Source organism: Canis lupus, chromosome 11, assembly GCF_011100685.1.
Source record: "Canis lupus familiaris isolate Mischka breed German Shepherd chromosome 11, alternate assembly UU_Cfam_GSD_1.0, whole genome shotgun sequence".
Classification (NCBI taxonomy): Eukaryota; Metazoa; Chordata; class Mammalia; order Carnivora; family Canidae; genus Canis; species Canis lupus.
Genome location: NC_049232.1, coordinates 35,543,431 through 35,559,678, shown reverse-complemented (window position 1 = coordinate 35,559,678; position 16,248 = coordinate 35,543,431). Strand labels below are relative to the sequence as shown.

The window sequence follows — 16,248 nt, the reverse complement described above, 5'->3', positions numbered from 1 at the left end:
AACTTCAGAATTTTTACAAAGAATTTTTATATATTCTTCATCCAGAGTCACAAATGTTAGCATCTTACAGAATCACAGTATAATTATTAGAACCAAGAAACTAACAATGATTATCAATTACTAACAGTAATAACAGTTAATTAACAATAACTAACAGTATTATCAATTACTTCACTGATTTTACTCTGATTTCTCTAATTGTCCCACTAATGTTCTTTTTCTGGTCCAGAAATGAATCCAAGATTGGGGATGTTGCATTTAGTTGTTACGTTTCTTCAGTCCTTTTTAATCTGAAAGAATTCATCCGTCTTTCTTTATTTTTATGGCCTTGACATTTTTGAAGGATACTGGGCAGTTATTTTGTAGAATATCTCTCAGTGGGGACTTTCCAATGTTTCTTCATGATTACATCCGGATTTTGCATCTATGGCAAAAATACCATTCAAGTGATATTGTGTCTTTTGTAGTGCATCATATCAGTAGATACATGATATCAATTTTAGAAGCCTTTTTTTTTTAAAGATTTATTTATTTATTTATGATAGACAGAGAGAGAGAGAGAGAGAGAGAGAGAGGCAGAGACATAGGAGGAGGGAGAAGCAGGCTCCATGCCGGGAGCTTGATGTGGGACTTGATCCCGGGACTCCAGGATTGCGCCCTGGGCCAAAGGCAGGCGCCAAACCGCTGAGCCACCCAGGGATCCCCTTTAGAAGCCTTTTTAAGTGTGACATAAAATCAGGAATCATAAGAGATGGATGGCTTGACCAATTAACATTTCAGTTTCATCACGGCAAAATATACCAACTGAAAAAAAATATATACCAACTGTAGTAAAAAATACAAATGGAAATGTGATACAAATGATTTGGGGCAAATGACAGTGTGAGGAGTTCATAAGTTGGTGGAAATCTAAATTGGTAGAGTTTTCCCAAAGGATGTTTGATAATATGTATTGAAATTAAGAAAGTGTATCACCTTTGACCTCAGAAGTCCCTTTTTTAGGAATTTATCCTAAGGATAGTTGTGATAGATTAATTATAGTTTCAGTATTTGATGTAGGAAAAGTACTTGATGAATGTACAAGCACACTTTTAGCAGCATTGTTTATAATATGGAAAACATGGAAACAACATAAATATTTAACAATAGGAATTTAAATTATTCCACAGAATAGAATAATATGCACTTGTTAAAAAAATAAGGTAGCTCTCATGCATTTTCATAGAAAATCATCAATATAATCTATAGAACAGTACATACTTCATGATCCCATTTGTGGTTTTTAAAGATTGCATTCTTACTAAAGCATAAAACCACCTAGAAGGCTATGTGCCAGGCTGTTAACAGTGACCATCCTCTGCAGGATAGTCATGCAGGGGCACTCACACTTTCTCCATGTTATTTGAAAATTCTGTAACAATCATCTATTATCAGAAAATAGAACATTTATGTTTTGATTTAGAAAGAAAAGAATTTTGAAAATCATTTCTACCTTTTGCCATCCTATTGAATTTTTGATGTTTGAGTTTTTATTTTTTTATTTTTAAGAAAGATTTTATTTGTTTATTCATGAGAGACACAGAGAGAGGCAGAGACATAGGAAGAGGGAGAAGCAGTCTCCCCACAGTCCTGATGTGGGGACTCAATCCCAGGATTCTGGGATCATGACCTGAGCCAAAGGCAGATGCTCAACCACTGAACCACCCAGGTGCCCCATTTGTTTGAGTTTTTAATGCATGTGTATGAGCATATATAATTATCTTTTTATATAACGAAATCATATACTTCATGTCATTTTGAAATTTCCTTTTTCAGCTCATGTCACAAAACTTTAGGTCATTAAATATTTTTAGTTCATCACAGATTTTAATAGCTGTATAGCATTCTATTCTGTGGTTATACCACCTGTGTGTATGTATAAATAGATATACTCATGTGACTATCCTAATTAATTTCCTCCTGTTACCTGTTTAGTTTATTTATACATTTTCATTATAAATACTAATATGGTATCTCTTATAGGTAGAATTTTGTGTTTATCCATGTAATTTCCTTAGAATAAAATTGGATTTATTGGGTCAATGGTATGCATGTGTTGAAGATTTTTGATATATAGTGCAAAGTTATTCTGAAAAATAATTGAGTTGGCAAACTTTTCTTAAAAGGCTAGATAGTAAATATGTTTGTGCTGTGGGTCATAAGATCTCTATTGCAACTACTCAACTCCATGACTGAGGAGTATAAACAGCCATTGACAACAAATGAATGGATGGACATATTTACGTTCCCATAGTTAGCCAATCTCCATACTATAACCACCTTTTACCAAAATAGATGAAAAGTCTTCCCTTTGCCAGCACTGGTTTTCTATTAAAAAAATTAAATTAATGCTTTATTATCACAAAAGTGGCATGTATATTTAGGAAAATGGGAGAATGTAGATGAGCAGATATTAACATACAAACTTCATATTCTTTTCACACAGTGATAATAGCTGTTAAACCTTAGTATATTTTCTTTCAGAATATTTCCTATTCAAATCTAAAGATACATGCATTTTTTAATGTGCATACTCTTTTATAACCTGCTTTTTTTCAGTTAATGATCTTTACTTTTCTATGGCAATTAAGTCTTCATTTCATGTAATACTCCATCTCTCTTCACATTTTCCTGGTTGGCCGCAGATTTCTTTTACTGCTGGTATGTCTATACCAGGATGCAACACAAAACTGTCTACTGCATCTAATGTTTACGTCCATTAGTTATCTTTTATTCTAGAACAGTCTCTATATTCATGATGGTTGTTGAGAAGCCTAAGTCCGTCGTCCTGCAGAATATCCCATGGATTTGTTTGTTGGCTTTCTTGAGTTTTCATTTAAGCTTGTTCTTTTTCTTAGTTAGCTTAGGCTGCCATAACAAAATATCACAGACTGGGTGGCTTAAAGAACAGAATTTTATGTTCTTACAGTTCTGGAGATTGGAAGTCTAAGATCAGGGTGCCAGCATGATCAGCTTCTGGAGAGAACTCTCCTTCGGGATTGCAGACAGATGGCTATCTTCTCACTCAGCCTTTACGTGATCAAGAGAGAGATAACCTCTCTCTCTTCCTCTTTTTCTAAGGTCACTAGTCTTATCAGATTAGGGCCCCACCCTTAATTACCTCCTAAAAATCCCTATCTTCATATACTCTCACACTGGAGCTTAGAGCTTCAAGTTACAAATTTGGAGAGGGGCATAATTAATTAAGTCCATTGCATTCTTCTCACCCCTTATATTCCCTATAAGCTGGAAATTAGATCTCTAGGCTTACTGGATTCAGGTTAAATAAATTTGGCTAGAATACATCATAAATGAAGTTGTATGTTTTGTAATTATATTATACAAGGTGATACATGATATCTGGTTATTCCTTATTACCTTTAAGATATATATTTGTCAGTTTGGTAAGCACTTCCTATTCATTACCAAGCGTTATATCTTTGTCATTGTTTGAATTTGCATTTCTCTGATCAAGTATTTGCCTTTTAAAGATGTGAAGGGAAGAGGGGAAAAGAAATGAAAATGAGAAATCAGAAAGATTTCCTTGAATGGAATAGGAAAAGAAAACAACAAATGGGTGCAGTTTGATGGAATTTGCGGTCCTTTTTCAGTCTTTCCTACTTGCAAGCTGTAATTTATTCAATCTATTTGAGATCACACTGAAATTCACATTTTTTTGGCAATAGCATCTCAGATACTCCGTGGAATGTAGGGCTGTTGAAGCGTGCACAGCAGCTGAGGGACAGAGCATACCTGGGAAGTCCTCTATGAAACATTGCTGGAAAGCTGTGAGGTCACAGCCCTGCGGTCCTGTGGCTCTGGAGTCATGTCTGCTGATACTCCAGCCCTGTCTTGCTTCCAGCCTAGAAAGATTGGTCCTGATAAAACAGTGCAGAAATGGGCATGTCAGTTTTTCCTTAATGACTATGACCAGAGTAGACTTAAGGTTAGACTCAGCACAGCCGCCTCCATTGAAAAACTGTCTAGTGTTTTGGCTAATGACATTTATTTTATAGTATGTCAGTGTGAAATTTGACTTAATGTTAATTTTCAGAGTCATGGTATACTTACACGGTAACTTTTTTCTTCGATCCAGAGAATGTCTTTCTATTCTGCATGTAATTCAGAAGAACAAAGGTGAACAGCAGTTCTTCTATGAGTTTGAAGGGGGTGTCAAGCTTGGAATAGGTGCCTTTAATTTGGTAAGTAAATAGTTATAAAGCTGCCAGAGGCTTTAGTAAAAGAACCTAAGATTTCCAGTGCCTTTTCTACTGTGTGTGAACCTCTACCTGGGTTTGGTTGACAAGTGGCTATAGTGGGATCAGTTTTTCTGTGTTGTGATCCAATGGTGACTTTGGTCAGTATGTGTTGTAAAGTTCTGCACACACTCAGAGTAGTTTTGGATTGTACAAGAGGGGAAGCATGTAGTACTCTGAATGGACTAGCAACATTTTTGGTAATAAGGAACTTGGAATCTGGTTCCATTTCCACATCTGAAATATTGGTGGCTATGGAATTGAAAATAGATGAGACAGTAATGATATAGCTTGAGGCATGATTTTGATGCTGTGAGGGAGACCAAGAGTTTGAGTAGATATTTATCAAATTGTAATATATTATTTAGAGATTTTAAAATTTATTAAAGTTTGGGATTAAAGAGAAAATGAAATAATACACCTGACTGTGTACTTCACCATGGCCTCTTTGTTCATGAGTCCAGTTGGTCAGTGATGGGGTGGCTGGGGAAAGAGGATGGCTGGCTGTAGAACAGGTAGAATAATAACAATTTGATTATTCAAATCCTCCTCTGCTGAGGTCAGACTTTGGTGAACATTCACATGGAACACAAATATTTTCATGTTTTTTGTTCACTCAGAGAGGCCTATACCCTTTCTTAAAGCTCTTTGTCATTAATTTTCCAATGATATTCCTTTCGAATCTCTGGCCATTCAGCAAACCATTGATTCCAGTCTGTGGATCTGTATAGAATTGCATACATGGTTATTTCTCCTTCCAAGCAAAGTGAACAAGCAAGTAAACAGCTTGAAGTCTTGCACTGGCTGCATCTCCCCTCCCCACTATTCCCTAGGGATGTCCTAAAAAGGAACTGTTGTGTCATGCTGTTCACTTTTGGATAGTGTCGGCATATTATGCAGAATTCAACAGACTTGCTTTCTGGAAAAGGATGTTAAAAGGAATCTTGTTTGGAATTAGGCACTGAGGGATTGCCTTCTCATCACTTCATCATTGCACGTAAAAGGATCAAGTAATCTCTAGAGCACCCTGAGAAGGCCAGGGTTTTGTTTTGTTTTTTAATTTTTAGGTTCATTGTCTTAGCTAAATGAAATTAATTCACAGGTAATGATTATGGTATGTGCAGTATGTGCTGACTAGATATGTATAGTAATTTAAACTTGGTTTAATATTTCATATTACCAAATTATTAAAACTTTAAGTTGTTTGGAGGTTAACGTTTACCTATAGTTCAATACACTAACAAATATACTTTTTTTTTTTTTTCTTGTAGATGCTCTCCCTTTTACCAGCACGGATCATCAGACTACTAGAATTTATAGGATTTTCAGGAAACAGGGTACAAATTTAATTTTATCTTAATTTTGACAGGAAAGATAAAATAGTATTGAATACAAGAGCAATGCAACACATCCTCATAACAAGCATGACCATTATTGGCAATTTATTTGCAGAACAGTAAAGAGTCATTGGGGTCTTGATGATGCTTTTCAGGAGCTGAGATGGTTCTTCTCTTGAAAGCTAAAATTTTTTTCTTCATTACTTAAAATTATGATTTACTAATATTGCAACTTGCTGGACTTTAGTACTCTTGTGTGGTTAAAATATGCAACCCCAGAGTGTTCTGTACAACCAGTGAATTAGGCTAGATTTCCATGTCTCACATTTTATGATTCACATGGATCAAGTATAGTTAGAGTGTTTTGGGGTTCCTTGCACTTTTACAAGTTTCATGATAAAACTAAGCAAGGAAATTTTGTTTTCCATGAATTTCATTTGTTATGTTTCTGTGTGGTTGTTTTTGTAGCATATAACATTTATTAAACATAATATTCAGTATGCTATTACCTAGATTGCCTTATTGCAAAAGCTATCCATGTTAGTGAAGAGGGCAGGTTTTGAGAACTATATGAGAACAAGATTATCTGGGGGAACAGATTATCATACAGGTTCTGTGCTTTCTATTTCTGTGCTTCTGCTACTCTCTAATTTAGATGTCCTCTCTAGCCAGCAGCCTCCCAAATAATGTTCTCTTGGGAGCCTCTCCATCATTAGATTTGAGATAAATGTCAGCTATTCCTCCAACTTTCCCTTATTTTCTCCCAGTGAGATTCAAGTATTCCTGACTCAGAATCATTAAGTTATTTTTCTTATGACACTCACCTGTGTTCATGTAGTGTCTTGCCTATTTGATGGCAAGATCTTCGAAGACAAAACTCTATTTGTTCATACCCACCATAGTGTCTTGTGCTTAGATCCTCAATATGTCTTAATAAACTAATATTTTTTATCAGAGAAATAGAACATTTCTATGAAATGAGCACTACCCTTTTCCTCTCCCTAGAATCACATAATGTGAAAAAAAAATTGTGAGATTATCTTATGCCAGTTTACAATATAAAGTTTGTTTCTGGTTAGGGATTACCCCTATTCTAAGCTCTTGAAAAATAAACTTCACCTTCTTGGAGGGTGGAGATACATGAACCAGGCATCTGTAGTGTTGGAGTAATTTTTCAGTCATGTTTTCCCCTTCTGAAATGCATTTGCTTCCCATAGGAGTTGGGCCTTCTGCAGTTACAGGAAGGTGCATCAGGAAGAAGCATGAGGTCTCCACTGTGCTGCTTAACTATACTAGCTTTTCATACTTATATCTCCCTAATACTTGGTAAGGACTGGATTACATTTTATGTCATTGAAAGTTGACCTTTCATCTGAGTAAGTAAAAAATTTAGATTGTTCCCTGAAAACCAATATAACATTGTATGTTAATTATATCTCAAGTAAAACAATTGGAAAAAAATTACCAAGAGCTAGTAGTCCATATTTGTTTACTTTTTTTCTTTTTTGAGTAAAGATGAAAAATAGTGACATTTGTCATAGTAATATTTAGCAGAGGGACTGGAGGTTTTCTTTCAAAGAATATTTTTTATCTGTTCTCAGCTAAAAACATTCTGTAAACTTTAAGGTGATCTATTTTAGCATATTTGTATTGCATTTCTTTCTGAGTAGAAAATTAAATTTTTGGTTAAGATAAATTAATAATTGCTATTAAAACCAGAAAGCCCAATTAGGATTCAAAGATAACTGCTTCTATACTTATGCATTAGTCTGTCCTAGAGGTTTCTTAGACTACAGTCATAGATGGGACTTGTCTTACTTTATTTCTCAAATGCAGAAATGCCAAATTAACAGTTTTTATCTTTTCCATGAATAGGTGTTTGCTATATTTTAATGAAATGTGGAGAACTACTTATAAGTATCACCCTGTTTTGTGAAGACTAAGGTTTTTCCTGTTGAATTTCTAGGTACAGGAGAAGTGAATGTTGTGGAAGCGGAGAACCTCCTTGCACCCTTCCTCCGGCAGTTTCCAAATGTATGCTTAGAATTTCAAGTGTGTGTTTCAATCATAACCAATCAAGCAGGGCTGGCGCTGATCTGTTTTCTTCCTTTCTCCACAGGGCTCCCTCATGTTGTTTTATCATGCCCGGATAGAGCTGCTGAAAGGGAATGTGGAAGAGGTAATTTATTTGGCGGGGGGGGGGGGGGAGTAATTGGGGAGTTGTCTGTAAGGTGGGGCTGTGTCATATTCATTCAACATAAGTAAGTTTAGCTTATATGCTAGACAGAAATAAAGACAAAATATATTATTTAAATGCTCCAATTTAATTTTGTGTGTGTATTCTATAGTAGATTTCTGAATATGGTTTGTACTTACACGTAAGTCTGTGAGGCAGCTTGGGGTAGAATATTACAAAAATATAGGTGATCGCCTTTAAGGGAATTCTTCAAAAAACTTTATGAGTTTCTGTATTATATATTGACTTTGAAATCAAGCCTCTGCATAAGATACAACTTCACTGTTTTGCACATACTCCTTATCAAGGGAAATGATTCATTAATTCTCTTGAAGAAGACGGCTATGGAGTTTTTCATATAAGTATACTAACCAATAATTTTCTTCTACACAAATGAGATCAAACCTATGTATTTTTCTTTGATTTGTTTTTTTTCTTCTTCTACTTACAATACATCTTGGATTTCTTTCCAGGTCAGTATATCTAAATCTCCCTCAGTCTTTTTGATGGCTTGATTTCATTCCATTAGATGGATGTATGATACTTAATAAAGCATCCCACTACTGATAGACATTTGGCTACTATAAATAATGCTTTTGTAAACCTCTCGTGTATATTTCTGTGGACATGTGTATTTATATAAGATTCCGATAATCAGGATTTCTAGGTCAAAGGTGTTCGCATTTTGATAAATTTAGACAAATTGCCCTCCTAACTAAGGTTAATAACTAAGGTTATCCCATTTAAACTTCTATAAAGAAATGAGAATACTTGTTTCCAATATAGTTTGGCAACTCTGGATTTATCTTTTATTTTTGCCCATGTCATGGCCAAAATATGATAATCTATTTTTTTAAAGATTTATTTATTTTAGAGAGGGAGAGAAGATGTGCACGCAAGAGTGGGGGGAGGAGCAGAAGAGGTGGGAGAGGGACAAGTAGACTCTCTGCTGAGCATGGCACCCGACGTGGGGCTTGATCTCAGGAACCTGAGCCTGAGATCATGACCTGAGCCAAACCAAAAGTCAGACACTCAACCTGCCAAGCCATCCAGGTGCCCTGAGAATCTAATTTTTAAATTTTTATTTTTCAGCGTATAGATTTCTTCATGTGTATGTTTGTCACTTGTATATCTTTTTCTCTGATTTACCAATTCATATCTTTGACAATTTTCCCATTGTCTTTTTTTTAAGGATTTTATAAAATTGTTGTATGATAAGGGTTAATTTTGGCCACTTGTGGATGTAATGATACCTTCTCCCAGCCTGCCTTTAACTTTGTTTAAGGTATATTTTAACTTACGGGAGTTCTGGCTTTTATTTTCAGTCTTTTTGTAAAGGACTTCTGCATTTTATATCTTACTTGGGAAGGGACTTCACTTCTCTCACATTATAAAGTCCCACAGCCCCCTCAAGAAGCTAAATCAAGAGGCAGAATTTAATTGTATCATTGCATGGAGGGGAAGGATCATTATATCATCACACTGAATGGTTTAATGAGTGATGCTTTTGTTCTTTTTGTACAAAGTGATTTATGTATTTTTCCATTAGGTTATTATCTCCTTGTCTATTATCTGGATGATCAGCTTTATGCAATTGACTTATAGGCACAAGAGATATTTCGAAAATGCATTTCAGTTCAAGAAGAATGGAAACAGTTTCACCATCTCTGTTACTGGGAGCTGATGTGGATTTATGTATTCCAACAAAACTGGATGAAGGCATATTATTATTCCGATCTGCTTTGCAAAGAAAGTAAATGGTCCAAGGTAAAGTGCTGTGCTTTCATTAATGTTACCTATTTGTTAATAAGTGTCCAGGATGACTTTTTTTTAGGACTGTTTATTCAGAAGTATGACATCAACACTGCTTTCTCAACTGAGGGATTCATTGAAGGAGGAAATAAGCATTAAATACCTACTGCTTATAAGTACTGCCCTCAGCTCTGAAAGCATCCACACAGTCCTTTTCAACAAAGAGGTTTCATCTCTGAGGATGAAATGCACTTACATTTTAAAGTTATTAAATATCAATAGTCGGGCAGCCCCGGTGGCACAGCAGTTTAGCGCCGCCTGCAGCCCAGGGCGTGATCCTGGAGACCCTGGATCGAGTCCTACGTCGGGCTCCCTGCATGGAGCCTGCTTCTCCCTCTGCCTGTGTCTCTGCCCCTCTCTCTGTGTCTCTCTCTCTCTGTCTCTCTCTCTGTGTCTCTATGAATGAATAAATAAAATCTTTAAAATAAATAAATAAATATCAATAGTCTTAACATTTTTTCTGGAGACTTTATGATGCCCTGATGATGAGGCGTTTCATAATAATTAAAATTAATTCTCACCTATTTGTGAGAAGTTGGGAGAAATGAGATAACGATTTCTTGTTCATTCTGTATACTCTCTTATCTGTGAACACTATTGTTATATAATAGGAAAGGGGTCAAAATTAACTGAAAAGTGTTATTCTCAATAGGACCAAGCAGTATAAGACTTCATTTTCTTTTTTTTCTTAGGTCCCTTTTAAATGTTACCTCTGGACAGTTTGTGGGTCATTCCTGACATGCAAGATAGAAATGTCATGTACCTAGAGATGTTCTGTACTCACTGCTTTTCTTCTTTTCCTCAAGGCAACATATGTGTTCTTGAAAGCTGCAATTTTGAGTATGCTTCCAGAGGAAGATGTAGTAGCAACTAAGGAGGATGTAGTAACTTTATTCAGGTAAGCAAGGTACTATTGCTATAACAAAGATCCTAAATACATCTTTCTTTTCCCCTAAGTGTTCTCCCATGCTTTACCTTCATATTTTCATTAATTTCTACTATTCAATGCAGGAATCTTTAAAAACCATACTCAGAGAAGGTCTGCTATGAACTAACCTGTTTAACTTTGTCTAGATCAGTATGTACCCATCATCTGTAATGTTGTTTTTGCGCACTTACTCTGTGAGGGGTACCGTGTTAAGTGCTGAATAAACAGGCATGGTTCCTGTCCTTGTGGAATTTATAATCTTGTAGTAGAACCAGATATCAGTAAAATTATCACATAAACAATTGCAAAATCATAATACATGACTAATTTTTTTCTTACTACTTTTCTTGCCATTCCTTCTTAGTATCTTTGTAGGCTTATCCTATTTTATCCAGCTTTTAAATATTGGTGTGTTAGAGCCTCAACCTTAGGAAATCTCGGCCAGGCCAAGTTTAAATTCCTAGTTCAGACCTGACTGAGCTCCAGACCCATAAAGCCAGCTCCCATTTGTCATCTTTACTTGGATATATGAAAGTATTTTATTTATTTTTAAAATATTTTATTTATTTTGGAGAAGATAGGTGAGGGGCAGAGGGAGAGGGAGAGAGAGTCCCAAGTAGACCTGGCGCTTGATCGCATGACCATGAGATCATGAGCTGAAACCAAGATTTGGATGCTTAACCAATTATATCACCCAGGTGCTCTGAAAGCATTTTAAACTCACCATGCTCAGTCTTCCTGAACAAACCTGATATTTTTTCCTCTCTTGGTGATTGGGATCACAATTAGCAGGCCAGAAGCTGATAATAACTTGCATCACCAAGAGTACCCACTCACTGTCCCCTCCTACCAGCATTCCCCAATGGGAGAAGTATGTATACAAATGTAGAGGCAGTAATGGTTGAGATGGTATCTGAAGGTGGAGTTGGAGCTGCTGAGGCAGCAGGGAGTTGTGCTGGTACAGTTTCAGACCAAAGAGCCTATTGCAGGAAGGAGCACTGCCCATTAAAGAACTAAATGGTGATACTTGATAGGACATCATGTTATATTTTATGTACAGCTGATGAACAACATGAGTTTGAACTGCATAGGTCCACTTACATGTAGATTTCTTTTGATAACTATAGTACGATATTGAAAATTTATTTTTCTTCCCTATGATTTTCTTAATAACATTTTCTTTTCTTTGGCTTACTTTATTTTAAGACTATGGTATTTAATACATATGATATATATGTTAATTAACTTTATGTTATCAGTAAGGCTTCTGGTCAACAACAGGCTGTTAACAGTTAAATTTGGGGGGAGTCAAAAGCTATATATGAGTTTCTGACTATGCGGGGATTGGTGTCTTTAACCCTCATTGTTCAAGGGTCAGCTGTATATAGGTCAAAAGAAAAGAAAGGTCAAGGGGCATCGAACTATGTCTCACAGAACACAGTATTCTATTTAAATATAAGACAGAGTTGACAGGGATCATTGGTAACCCTAGCAGAGGCTGATAAGGTAGTCAAGTGGAAGTGGAATTCAGACTGGGGTGGCTGAAGAAAAGAAATGCAGAGTTGATGATAAATGCATCCCCGGGTAATTCTGACTATGAAGGGGAGGGGAGAGAGAGATTGGTAGTTGGAGGGAGATGTCATGTCAGAGAATGTTTTAGTGGGAGAGTTGTGAGTATTCTCAAATACCATTAGGAAGGATCCAGTTGGTAGAAGAGAGGTTACACATAGAAGCAAGAAAATGGGATGACTGATATTTATAAGTGTCCTAGGGCAGGAGGAATTAGAATTGAAAACACTGATGGCATGGTTGGTTTTATCTAGGAGGAGGACCAGGTGCTCTGTTGTGTCACACAGGAAGAAGTCCAGAGTGGGTACAGAGGCAGGCAAACTTATGTGTTGTGGCATGAGAAGGAGGGCTCTCCATCTGCTAGCTTGTTTTTCTTTACAAAGAAGGGCATTTACTGAGGGAGAGAGGAGTGGGCTGCCAGTGTGGGAGGATGGAAAATGTTCAAAATCATTGTCACAGAGAGTGGGACGGTGGGGTTTTGAAAGAAACACCACAGGAGGAATGACCATTTGAGGTCAGTGCTAAGGTTTACAGGGATGCCAGTCTGCTTTCACACAGACACTGAGCCTCACCCTGGATTGCAGTTTTATCAGATGAGCGTTGCAATTAGCCAGTGGACAAGGGCATTTAGGACTTAGGACAGTGTGTGCAGGAGTCAAAGGACAAAGCCATCTAAGCAGGAACATGGAGAGAGAGAGAGATGTGGATCAGGAGAAGGGCAAAGAGCAAGTAGACCAGCAGTCTTACTAGAATAGCCAATTTAGAATGAAGAGAATGGTATTCAGAGTGGTGTGCTTGAATTTGCGCTTCAAGGTAGAAAAGTTGCAGGCAATGGAAAAATGCTCTAAGATATGACTGCAGGGGCGAGAGGCTCTGGTAGCAGAGAGGAGATGACCACTGGAGAGGAGGAAGTGAAGGGGCAGAGAAGCTGTGTTACATTCTTCAAACCTAATTAATGATGAGACCTTTTACATGGAATCCTGTATTCTGTGCCCATGTTAGGAGAAATGATAGCCTCAAGACTTGTTAGGGCAAATTTGAAGGTAATACCAAGCCTTTTTTTTTTTTATCTTCTTTTTTTTTAAGTTTTTTTTTTTTTAATTTTTATTCATTCATGATAGTCACACAGAGAGAGAGAGAGGCAGAGACACAGGCAGAGGGAGAAGCAGGCTACATGCAGGGAGCCCGACGTGGGATTCGATCCAGGGTCTCCAGGATCACGCCCTGGGCCAAAGGCAGGCGCCAAACTGCTGCGCCACCCAGGGATCCCTTTTATCTTCTTTTTAGAAGCTCTTTTTGAAAATAGGACCATGTGTACTAACTATAGAATCAACATCAGTGGATGCTGTGGTAGGATTAATGCCACCTCTTACTGGTGAAATGCATGTCCTTGTTTCACACACACAGCCGATGGAATGGAATGGGATATTCAGATATGTTGAAATCTTTTAAATCTCCATTTGTTTTCTTCCACTTCAGAATAAGTTTTCTTCATATCAAAACAATTTCCATGAAACATGTAACCAGTCTTATTTTCAGGAGAAAGCTTGAGGTCTGCTCTATGATAGCATCGAATTGTTTTGTTTCTTAAATTCCACATATGAGTGAAATCATATGGTATTTGTCTTTCTTTGACTGACTTATTTCACTTAGCATAATTTCCTCTAGTTCCATCCATGTCATTGCAAATGCCAAGATTTTATTCCTTTTGATGACTGAATAGTGTTCCATTGTGTGTGTGTTATCCATTCATCTGTTGATGGACATTTGGGCTCTTTCCATATTTTGGCTATTGTAGACACTGCTGTGATAACCATTAGGGTGCATTGCCAATTTTATATCTAGATTTTCTTGATTGTATTTGATAAAAAAAATACACTAGCTAAGTTAACTAGAGAGAAGTATGTGTTACTCAGTGGTTCTCACATTTGAGCACGCATCTGAATCACCTGGAGGGCTCACTAGACTCCAGATTGCTGGGCCCAGCTCTAGAATTACTAATATTAGGTCATTCCACCATTGGGGTGGAGTCTGAAAGTTTGTGTTTAGGACACATTTCCAGATGCTGCTGCTGTTGCTGGTGTGGGGAGTGCATTGTGAAAACTGCAAGTATCAGTAACATATGTGTTCTAATGACCTTTTTCTGGGGCTGGGGTTGGGTTCTTCACAGACAGGTGGATAGCTTGAAGCAGAGAATTGCAGGGAAATCTATCCCTACTGAGAAGTTTGCTGTAAGGAAGTCTCGACGTTACTCTGCCTCGTTGCCTGCACCAGTGAAGCTCATCGTCCCTGCCCTGGTATCTGCCTTTATTTTATTTACTGTTTGTGTTCTATAAAGAAATTGTTAAAAATAAATAAACAAATAAAAGAAATCGTCCATTCACAGCAGCAGGAAGCACACCTGTGAAGTTTATGTTTGCTGTGAAGTTTAGCTCAATTAAGAGCCATTGTAAGAGTGTTTGTAAGGTGAACATTTATAAATTATTAATAATTAAATACTCATAAAAATTATAGCTAATTTTTTGACTAGTTGGTATGTTCTAAGCATTATATTTTAAAATATATATCATTTAATATTTTTGAAAAGTTACTTAAAAAAATATTTATTTATTCATTCGTGAGGGACAGAGAGAGAGAGAGGCAGAGACAGTCAGAAGGAGAAGCAGGCTCCCTGCGGGGAGCTCAGTGCGGGACTCAATCCCAGGACCTCGGGATCAGGACCTGAGACAAAGGCAGACTCTCAACCACTGAGCCACCAGGTGCCCCTGAAAGGTTATTTTAAAAAACATATCATTTGGTTCTTACAGTAACTCTGTTGAGGATACTTTCTCTCTGTGGTCTCATTTTACAGATAAGGAAACTCAGGCAGGGATGTGAGTTGGCTTAATTAAAGTTGAGTTGAATTCTAATGCAAACCATTTATTTGATTTTATCTTTTCTAGTAGCCAGATTAAAAATTAAGAGGTCAAATACTGTAAAAAGTAAAGGAAATATTCAAATAATTTTAAGAATATATTTTGTTTAACCCAGTATATGTAAAATGTTTGTTTGAACATGTAACCAGTAAAAATTTAACGAGGTATTTCACATTCCTTTCTATTGTACTAATCATTTGAAATCTAGTGTGTATTTTACTTTTAGAGCAGATCTCAGTTTGGACTAGCCACATTTCCAACACTCAGGTGCCCTAAGTGGGTGGTCATTCAACAATGTGGTGCTCATACTTTTTTCAGTGAGAGACCATGAGCAGGAGTGGCAGAGGGAGAGGAAGAGAGAATCTTAAATTTTTATTTTAAATTTTTATTTATTTATGATAGTCACACACAGAGAGAGAGAGAGAGAGAGAGAGAGAGAGAGAGAGGCAGAGACATAGGCAGAGGGAGAAGCAGGCTCCATGCATTGGGAGTCCGACGTGGAATTCGATCCCAGGTCTCCAGGATCGCGCCCTGGGCCAAAGGCAGGCGCCAAACCGCTGCACCACCCAGGGATCTCAGGAAGAGAGAATCTTAAGCAGACTCTGCACTCAGTGTAGAGCCTGACATGGGGCTTGATCTCAGGACCCTGAGATCTTACCTGAGCTGATACCAAGAGTCAGGGGCTTACCCACCTTGTGCCTTGTGCCATCCACGTGCCCCCCAGAGCACCACATTCTTAATTGTTAGGCTGTTTAGACAAGACTTCATGAAAAAAAGCATGATTTCCACCTAATTTGTTTTAATGAAGACTTCTTTGAAAGTACGGAATATATCAAATTATTCTGGCTCTTTGGGGTTTGATTTTGCATGGGTAGTCAGCACAGGAAAACCATGAAGTACAAGCTGACATCTGTTGTCGTCCTTTGGGGTTTCCTGACTTTTTCCTTTTCTTTCTTTTTTTCTTTTTTTTCTTTTTTGTATTCCAGAGTTTATTCAGTTATTCCCCTTTGCCATCCGTATGTATTTTCCTCATTTCCACTACCTGCCTGTAAGAAGCTGTTCAATGTCTTTATCATATTTTAAAATTCATTTATTTCCAAGAAGATACTAATTACCCTGCTTATTTCATACCCTTAAAAATATGAACTATACTACC

The 16,248-nt window shown here is 37.0% G+C and overlaps 1 protein-coding gene across 5 annotated transcripts in view; it reads left to right on the top strand.

Moving 5' to 3' along the window:
* Positions 1–16,248, top strand: part of TTC39B (tetratricopeptide repeat domain 39B) — a 130,612-nt gene that overhangs the window by 93,609 nt on the left and 20,755 nt on the right. For 4 of the 5 annotated variants that reach the window (XM_038552431.1, XM_038552428.1, XM_038552430.1 and 1 more), the window contains 8 exons: positions 4,136–4,241; positions 5,567–5,632; positions 6,850–6,958; positions 7,599–7,666; positions 7,752–7,811; positions 9,474–9,635; positions 10,487–10,578; positions 14,348–14,474. In XM_038552431.1, coding sequence (XP_038408359.1) covers positions 4,136–4,241; positions 5,567–5,632; positions 6,850–6,958; positions 7,599–7,666; positions 7,752–7,811; positions 9,474–9,635; positions 10,487–10,578; positions 14,348–14,474 — 790 coding nt within the window. The remainder of the gene's footprint in view (positions 1–4,135; positions 4,242–5,566; positions 5,633–6,849; positions 6,959–7,598; positions 7,667–7,751; positions 7,812–9,473; positions 9,636–10,486; positions 10,579–14,347; positions 14,475–16,248) is intronic. The other variant, XM_038552432.1, reaches the window with a different exon arrangement.